At 44.0% G+C, this 9,535-nt stretch overlaps 1 protein-coding gene across 2 annotated transcripts; it reads left to right on the forward strand.

Annotated features, from left to right (window-relative positions):
• Positions 1–334: 334 nt before the first annotated feature.
• On the forward strand, positions 335–7,009 carry LOC110286835 (mitochondrial intermembrane space import and assembly protein 40-like). Of its 2 annotated transcripts, none has more exons than XM_021153454.1 (3): positions 335–1,580; positions 3,544–3,766; positions 5,485–7,009. In XM_021153454.1, exon 1 carries the CDS (start codon positions 409–411, stop codon positions 1,234–1,236), a length of 828 nt encoding a protein of 275 aa, XP_021009113.1. In that variant the 5' UTR covers positions 335–408; the 3' UTR covers positions 1,237–1,580; positions 3,544–3,766; positions 5,485–7,009. The 2 variants fall into 2 exon arrangements, with proteins under 2 accessions (XP_021009113.1, XP_021009112.1); XM_021153453.1 differs by having other exon boundaries at positions 358–1,580; positions 3,544–3,619; positions 5,485–5,658.
• The last annotated feature ends 2,526 nt before the right edge of the window (positions 7,010–9,535 follow it).

Genomic DNA, 9,535 nt, shown 5'->3' on the forward strand with positions numbered 1-9,535 from the left:
GGCCTGAGAGATTTTAGACTCTTTATTCCCCTCAAAGGTATACCCTCAATTACCTAACGATCTCCACTAATTTCTACAAGGGATGCTTAAAGCCCCACAGGGACTGCCCAGCAAGTAGCACCACCCTGGGGACCTAGCTTTTACATGTAGACCTTTGAGGGGTACTCATCCAAAGAACAGGAGGTTAGGTTTTCCTTTGAAAAATACTGAAGGTCAGCAGCAAGCAGGCCTGAAGGGGCGGATCTGTGCCGGCCTTAGAACCGCCTCCTCCAGGCCTGAGGAGGGGCGAGGGAGGTCAGAGCCTGAAGGTGTATCAGCTACCGCCACGCCTTCCAGCATTTCGAGCTCAGAGCTGCAAGCTGTTAGTTGGGAGCACCAGCACTGTGCGAACCAGTACCCGGAGCTACCATGGCCTACAGCCCGCAGGAAGAGAAAGATAAAGTTGTATTCGTGACCAAAGAAGACCACGAAAGTCCCAGCACTGCCGAGCTGGTGGTTGACGACCCCAATGATCCCCATGCAGAGAATGGACTGATACTGCCAAGTGGAAACATTAACTGGAATTGCCCGTGCCTTGGAGGAATGGCCAGCGGCCCCTGTGGGGAGCAGTTCAAGTCTGCCTTTTCCTGCTTCCACCATAGCACCGAAGAAATCAAGGGATCCGATTGTGCAAGTGAGTACCAGGCCTTGAAGGAGTGCATGCAGAAATACCCAGACATCTATCCTGAAGAAGAGAATGAGAGCGAGAGCGAGGACGACGACAACTCGGACATCTACCAGGAGGCCCTGCAGAATGAGGAGGATGAAGAAGAGGACGATGATGTCGATGACTACTACTACGAGGGGCTTGAGAATGCGGAGGAAGAGGAGGAGGAGGAGGAGGAAGATGACGATTACTACGAAGTAGAGGAGTATGAGGAGGAGGAAGAGGAGGACGATGATGATTACTATTACGAGAACAACTATTACAACAATAACGACTACTATGATGATGAAGACTACTACTACTACGAAGACAACTATTATAAGGAGGAAGAAGATGAAATCTACTACGAGGCTGACTACCAGGAGGAGGGAGAGGATGAGGAGGATGAAGAGGATGAGGATGCTTTCTATGAGGCTAACTATTTCGGTGAGGAGGATGAAGAGGAGCCAGCGGAGGCAGCCAAACCCAAGGAGGAAGCAGACGCCGCTGAGGCCTCCTCTGGAGGCAAATTGCAGTACTTCAGCGCCTGAAGGCCACAAGCCCCAGCTGCTGCCCATTTGCAGCCACAGAACTTTGTGCACTATGAACGCCTGCCTTTCAATCTCTTGCTCTCTCTCTCAATGAAAGTATCCTTTCCTCTGTTGTTTTATGCACTGTAATATAGAAAATAACTTACTTTGACGATCGAGGTCTTGGCGGCTTGCCTGACCCTGAAGAAAAGAGGGGTGTGTGTGTGCACCTGCATTCTACAGAAACTTACCCCCCAACACTAGGCCACTGCCGAACTGTCCTCTCTGAGTGCCCTGGATTCTGCCACTTTGAAATTATATGAAGTTTCTCAACAGTCAAGAGCCGTTACTCAGGAAAGTCTCTCGTAAGTAAGCCGATTTATGCTGACCCATTGTATCCCTTTTAGTAGGTTTTATGTCTCTTTGGGAAATTAAGTAGATGCCAAAACGTCTTCCTTAAGATTGCTGGAGTGAGGCCGCTTCTACTAGAAGAGGCCAGAGATCAGATAGTGGCACTGGAATATATGGGTGGGGGCTGCTGTGCTGTGTTTTGTTTGCGTGTTTGCAGTACATCCACTCTCTTGGCTGTCTGCAGTTGGAAGGTAGAATTCCGATCATTTGACTACCAGTCCCTTCCTAAGGGAAAGGAGAGGCTGGACTTTGGTTTGTTGATTTACTGTTTCAAAAGGCCTGGTTTGGGGGCTCTGGTTCACTCAATACAGTCAGTTGTAGCATTCCCGAGAAATGGGAACCAAACTGTTGTCAGAGGAAGCAGCCAAAAGAGGCTGTGATCTGAATGAAGTACGCAATTAAAAAGAAATGATTTATTTTTTTTTAAAAAGTAAAAGAATAAGCACTAAGATTGTGTATGTAAAAGAAAGAATGGATGAATGAGTGAATGAATGAATGAATGAATGAATGAATGAATGAATATGTAGGCTTATGCATACCACAGCATTCATGTAGAGGTCAGAGAACAGCCTTGAGCGTCGGTGGTTGTTTTCCTCCTTGCTTGGGTTTCTGTTGGCTAAGGCAGGCTAGCTGGCGCTCGAGCTTCTGGCCAGTCTTTAGGAGCACGTGGGTTGCAGGTGTTCCTCTTACCATGATTGCCTTTTGGATGGATTCTGGGGGTTCAAACTCAGGCCCTCATGCATGCCTGCAAGCACTTTTACCCACTTTGCTGCCTCCCAGCCATTGGGTTTTCTCTTTTTTGTAATGAGGCCTTGCTGCGTGCTCCAGGATAGCCTTGAACCCCAGTCTTCCCAAGTGCTATGATTATGAGTTTTGCTGCCACACCCTGCCATTGGATCTAGTTTGGGCACATAGGAAAATCATTTAGACCGGTGCAATATCTCAGCAGGTAAAAGGCACTTGCCATAGTACAATCTGAGTTCAATCCTGGGACCCACATACTGGAAGGAAACAACCTTTGACCTCTACACGGTGGCACACACAGACCCAACACAGAGACAGAGGAGGGGTTGGGGGAGAGAGAGGAGAGAGAGAGAGAGGAGAGAGAGAGAGAGAAATTAAATTGTTCTCATCTATAATATAGAGAAACTGAGCTACCTCCCATCCAAGTACTAAAGCAGGACTAACCTTGCTTAGCTTCCAAGGTCAGATAAGATTAGGCCTGTTCAGGGTGGCATGGTTGATACCTAAGGTTGATTTTCAATTGTATTAGCATATTAGATAGAATCCCCTGGGAAGATTTTAAAAGTGACCATTATCCAGACACCAGCACAGGCTTATGAAGCAGGATCTCTGGAGAATTCATGCTGTCGTTCTTTCAAATCTCCCCAGGTGACTTCCATGAATAGGCTCTGCTTCAGAGGAAGACGCCAAGCATCATCAAGCAAAATACCTTTGATTAGTCTTCTCTATGCCCTAGGAGGCTGGCCCTGTCTTATGTGACATAGAGCTTCTAGTCATGGAGGATCTACTAGTATGAGTTTAAGGTCCTTACCTACAGTAAATTATCTGCTATGACTCAGGAGAAAATTCTGATTAAAGAAAAAAAAATTCAAATCTCCCCCTCACTGACAACACTAATGTGACGTCATTCTCCAGGAGCATTCAGACCCCTAAACATGAATGAGATGAGCATACAGATAGACAGGAATGGATATGCTCACTCAATTCCAGAACACTTCACCAGCCCTGATCTTAAGGCTCTGAGTTTAAGGTGACTTTCTGAGAAAAGTCACCTGGTCATTAGGACACTGGGCAGACTGAACAGCAGGTCTAGGGACTGGTCCTGATCCTCAGTTGCCTTTTTTGAATGGACTAACCTACCATTTGACCTTGTCATTCTTTACTCATTCACAGGCCCTTGGAGCATCACCCCATCAGAAAAACTACCAAAAGAAATGGCTGGAAAATGGCATCTGATCTTCAGGCTCGGGTAAGAAGATTTAATGACTTGGTTTCCTGTTCATTCGCTGCTTTTCCAGGAGTGCTGCTTTGCCATAGACTGTGGGTCTGGCCAGCTGACCCATTTCGGCCCACAATTCCACATGGCTTTTCCTCCATTTAATGAAAATGTTGGAAGGTAGGTCTTCCTGCTTCTCCAGGGTCTGTTTGGTTTCCCCAAGTGGGGTTCACTTTCTTCCTTTCCTCAGGTACCCTGTGGCTTCTCTCTCCTGCCCTCATAGAACAAATTAAGTAAAACCCCAGGTCTCAGAAAAGACCTTTTGGAGTCTAGTCACAGACTTCCTAGTTTAAAGCTGCTTCTACTCTGACTCCTGCTTTCCCATATCAAGTCAGAGACTCCGTGCTTCCAGACCAAGGTCCCTGAAATCAGATAAGAAGCTGTTGACTAAGACTGTGTTCAAGCTGGCCTGCGCACATCACCTTTGCTTTTTTTTTTTTTTTTTTTAATTCCAGTCTTTCCCCTTAGGGTGTTCACATTGCTCTTACTTAGGCCTGCTAAAACACAAAGAGACCTCTAGGGCTGTCCAACAGATGGAGGTCCCAAGGGTGTCTTTAGGCTCTGGTTGCATAGAAATTGAGCTAAGAGAGTAGTAGGAGTTGAGGTACTAAGTCTGAGGTAGATCTCCTGTTGCTGGCCTTCTACTTGGGCATGAGGAATAACAAGCCTACTCTTGGTCATGTGCTCTTTGGTTTTAAGGCATGCGAAACAGATGTTAGGAAATATAAAGCATGTTGGGAACTATGCAGAACTTGCAGTGTTTGTATACCTGGATGATAGAAACAGGCACAAAACGCTGTCATACAGCGTCACTGAGAGTTAATCTCTGCAACTCCGACCAAGCTTCTGAGGCTTGTGTATATACAAGTTTGTGTAACTCTAGGCAACTCTATTTCTCCCATGTTAACCTCCATGCTCTCCCGTCCTCCCAAAGACAGCCCTTCCCATTTTCCCAGAAGTCCCAAAACTTTGGCTAGCTACTCATCCATCCCCATATATTTGTCTCACCTGGACTTCAATTAATTCCACTAGGGGGATGAGAAAAACAGTAATTCCCCAATGTTCATTCTCCCTCTCTCTCTTCTGTCTGTGTGTGTGTATGTATGTGTGTCTCTGTCTGTCTGTCTGTCTGTCTATCTACCATGTGGGTGTCCATGGAGTCCTGGAAATGGTGTAAGATCTCTTGGAGCTGGAATTACAAGCTGCCTGACATGAGTACTGTGAATCAAACTTGGGTTCTCTAGAAGAACAGCAAGTGCCCTTAACCACTGACCTATCTCCCTAGCCCCCCATCCTTTCCTTGTATTCTACTCAAGCAAAAACAAATGAACATTTTTGCCCTTAGAAACTACCAGAAGACACAGTTTCAAATTTTTCAAGAAAAATTGAAATCTTGAAAGAAAAACTAAATGACCCATAGTCGTCTCTCTTCACCAAGAATGACTTGTTTGAAGAGTAAATCCTACCCAAAGCCCAGCCTGACAACCTCATTTGGTCCATCATCATGAAGAGGGCCCCCACACTCTTCCATCCATCCTCATCACTACAGATGTGGGCCCTACAGGTGGCCTGTCAGAAATTGCTGCTGTTAGTAGTGAGCATTAAAGACGTCACAAATTCAAAAGTACCTTCATATGGGATTCACAGATGAAACTCCTTTTTTTTTTTTTTTTTTTTCGGTTTTTCGAGACAGGGTTTCTCTGTGTAGCTGTGGCTGTCCTGGAACTCAGAAATCTGCCTACCTCTGCCTCCCAAGTGCTGGGATTAAAGGCGTGTGCCACCACCGCCCGGCACAGATGAAACTCCTAAACAAATGATCTTTTCTTTTTTTTTAACAGGAAAAACAACTCAGGCCGTGAGCTCAACTTATAATCTTCTGTGGAAAGCTTCAAAGCGGGAAATGCATACCTTGATCAAGAAAATGGTGAACACGTTTTATAGAACTGATTTCTTTTAGGCCCATCATCCTTTCCTGGGACAGAAAATAACTAAAATGATTTAGGGAACAGCCAAATATTTTCTTTCACCTTAAAGTTCTTAGAGAAATGTATTTTTCTTATGAGACAGGAGGTTTTCATTTTTTTATACATGTTCTGTTTTATGACTTAATATTTCCCCATCAAACAAAAGGATCTTAGGGAAAACCAGGTGACCAAAACTAAAGAATACTATTAGTGGTGACTAGGGGACAATCTTGAGCAAAATCAGCTCTTAGCCAATATGGCCATCTGTCAATAATATGGATTCGTTTATTTTCGGTAGCTTTTTTTTTTTCTTTTGTCAAAGTTGTATAAAGAAAATGACTCTTGATATTAGCTGACTTGACCATTGGTCCCCTTTAAAAATGAAAGTTCTATTTAACTAATTTGGTTACTCCCATAGCTGGAAGGGTACTTGTATATGAGAAATTTTATTTTTTTCAAAGTTTAGAATATCTAGTGGAATGCATATTAATATGCCATTCAGAGGATTTGACAAAATGAACAGTGAAAACCAAGCCTTCGCTGACAGAGGACTATTACCCCAATGTATAACCAGCTATTAACACTCAGACGTAAAACAAAACTCAGACCAGACACTTTACTAAATAAGATTCTTCAGCTCCTAGCTTTTTGGCCTAAGCAGCTATCATGATGAAGTTGCCATTTCCTGAGTTGGGAATGTTCCCTGGGCAAGTGTATACTACGTTACCTTACCGAAAGCTTAACTACATTTCCTAATGTTTTTCCTCTAGACCTGTCCACTGTTGTATGGACTGAGAGCCTCAGGAGTATACTACAGTTCTAGGTTACAGTGGTCAAAATAAAAACTGATGTGATCTGGAAGGCAGAACTGGAGCATCAGCTGTTCCACCTTGAAGATTTCTGCCAGGTACCAGGCACTGCTGCAGTTCACACACCTGTTGCTGACCTGGTACCTCACCCTGTTAAGAGGCTCCAGTGATAGTATGGAATAGGGGTAGGCAGTAGCTGTAACTTCAGCTCTCACTGGATCTCTTCCCCCTCAGCTTTTCTGAATCCAGGGCCAAGTTTCTATACAGCTCAGTGAGAAGCATTCAAGGCAGTGAGCCCCAAACAGAATAATCCTCACTGGTTCCATTAAACCTTGTGAGCCTTGATTTCTTTTGTTTCATCTCCCACTTTTCTTGCTTTCTTGCACTGCTAAACCACCATGAATCAGGTTCACTCTCTGAGACAGAAGCAACAACCCTTCATAGATCCCAGTAGCTTCCCTCAATGATTCTTGATGGATAATGACTTTGCTCTTACCCTTCAACTGTTTTCTCCCACACCTTACTTCCCTAGCTTCTGCCATGATTGTATGGAGCCTGATTCCTAAAAATAAATGCTATTCTATAGCACACACAGTGATTCCAATTCTTTCTCGAAACGCCACCGATGCACTGCCAAAGGAGCTAGTTGTGACCAGAAGTTCAGTTTCAATGTGTGAAAATGTAGACTTCCTAGTCAGCATCCAGGTAAAGATTTTGAATAGGAAAGCTTGATGATGTGAGTAGTATGTGGTCCAGGCTAGAGATGGAAATTGACAAGCCATACAGGTAAAGCAAAAACATACATCATTAAAATTATCAGTGTATAGGTTAAATCAATGTATAGGTAGTCTTAAAGCCACAAGATGAGATGAGGTCACTAAAGTATTAAAGGCTAGCAGGGAAAAATCAGTAAAAATACTGGATAAGGATTACTCTAATATTATAACTATAAAGTGCCAGATGTGGTGTCTGATACTTGTAATCCCAGCATTTGGAAGCCAAGGCTGGAGAGCTGCCATGAGTTCCAGGCCAGCCTGGGCTACAGTGTGAAGCTCTGTCTTAGACAAGACAAAAAGAAAAAAAGGAGATTGGGGGAGAGAAAGTATAGTTAGGTGTGACAGTATATTCCAAGCACACTGGAGTCTGAGGCAGAAGACTCACAAACTCCAGGCTAGCCTGGGCTACCTAGAGACACTGTCACAAGAAAAAGTTATTCATGGTAAGTCATTAATTTGAAAAAAAATGGCTATATCTTGAAGGGGGTAAAGGGCTGACAAGCCTCTGCCTCTGAGGAGTTGTGGTCAGTTGACTGCTGGGGGAGGGAGAGCCAGTCCTCTTCAAGGGTGTGGCCCCTGATAGGTCATTCATGCCTCAGTGGACAGCCCCATGCTCATATGTATATGGGCAGATCAAATGGACTCAGTGGGTCATTACAAAAGAAACACATGAAAGGAGGTGAGGGGTGGGCATGATACAGGAGGAGTTAGGGAGTGGTGAGGGTGATTGATATGATCAATGCTCAAACAGTAAAATGTTATATACTTTAAAGCTGGTTGAATAAATAAAACTGGCTCAGGATTGAAAAAAAAGAAACCATGGGAAAGTCTGTTTTACGCTAAAAGAACAAACATTGCGTGAAGGCTTAAGGCAAGTATTAAGATGAACAAAAGGTCTTAGTTGCTTAATAAACCTAGGAAATTTGGGGATGGCCATCGATGGTTCCCAAAGAAGATAAATAGAATACTATGCTAGTATATTTTTTAAATATACTTTCTTTCTCAAGTGTTGGTGGTGGTTTTGTTTGCATCTGACCAAAGACTCTATTAAGAAAAATGGTAAGTTTTAGAACATTAGCAAGAACAATTAGAATAAAAACAAAAATAAATGATTATGGATTGATTCACAGCCACAGATGATTTGGTCCCCCAGGGAACATTCGGAAGTGTCTACAAATATGCTTGGCTGTCATTTACTGCAGGAGGCTGCTACTGGCATCCAGTAGGTAGAGAGTAAGCATGCTTGTAAACACCCCAAAAGGCATAGGATGGCTCCCAACGTGAGCAGTGATGACGCAGAGAGAGAAATTAGGACTTTGGGTATGACTACTTATCACAAGAAGTGGAGCAAAAATCTTTTCCTTTTTAATTCGTGTGTGTGTGTGTGTGTGTGTGTGTGTGTGTGCACATTAGATCCTCTAAGACTGGAATTGCAGGTAATTGTGAACTACCTGACCTGGAGCTGGGAATCAAACTTCAGTCCCAGTGCTCTGTAAGAACAGTGAGTGTAGCAAGCTCTTTTAACTGCTGAGCCATCTTTCCAGCCCCGCCCTAAAAAAAGATGGAGGAAAAGAAAGAGGAGACAGACCTTGGAGAAAATAAAGAGGTAAAAACAGAAGGTGCCACAGAATAGATACCATACACCATGGCATTGTATTCAGTTGTAAAGAAAAACAAAATTTACTGGAAAATAGATGTTTCTGGTTAGTGGACAGTGTTAACCAAACTCAGAAAGGCAAAAAATTTCATGTCCTCCCTAAATGCAAATCCTAGCCTGTGGTATATAAATGAATACAAATAAACAGATGTAAGGGTAAGTGAAGCCTTAAAAAACTGGGAAGGGACACAAGAGAGAAATAAACAGAGGTGAGGAAGATGGGGGTGGGGGTAGTCAAAAGGATGCCTGGGATGTGAAAGAGGAAGAGACAGGAGGGAAAGAGGCTGCACGAGCACCAGGGTTAGTGAGTGGGAGTAGAAGGATTGTTAATTGAAGAAAAGGCATTTGCAGGAAGGAAGTGGGACTTGTGATAAGATGGGAGGAAGATGAGAGTACCTGGAGGTGAGGCATCAGGGACCTTCTTTTTTTTAAGATTTATTTATTTATTATATGTAAGTACACTGTAGCTGTCTTCAGACACTCCAGAAGAGGGCGCCAGGCCTCGTTGCGGATGGTTGTGAGCCACCATGTGGTTGCTGGGATTTGAACTCTGGACCTTTGGAGGAGCAGTCGGGTGCTCTTACCCACTGAGCCATCTCACCAGCCCAGGGACCTTCTTATGCTAAAGGAGATGTACCCTGGGATAACTAACAGCAGGGGCAGCATTTGCACCTATGCCTATA

Source organism: Mus caroli, chromosome X, assembly GCF_900094665.2.
Source record: "Mus caroli chromosome X, CAROLI_EIJ_v1.1, whole genome shotgun sequence".
Classification (NCBI taxonomy): Eukaryota; Metazoa; Chordata; class Mammalia; order Rodentia; family Muridae; genus Mus; species Mus caroli.

Coding starts and splice junctions, on each gene's coding strand:
- LOC110286835 (XM_021153454.1), top strand. CDS start 409: ATGGCCTACAGCCCGCAGGAAGAGAAAGATAAAGTTGTATTCGTGACC.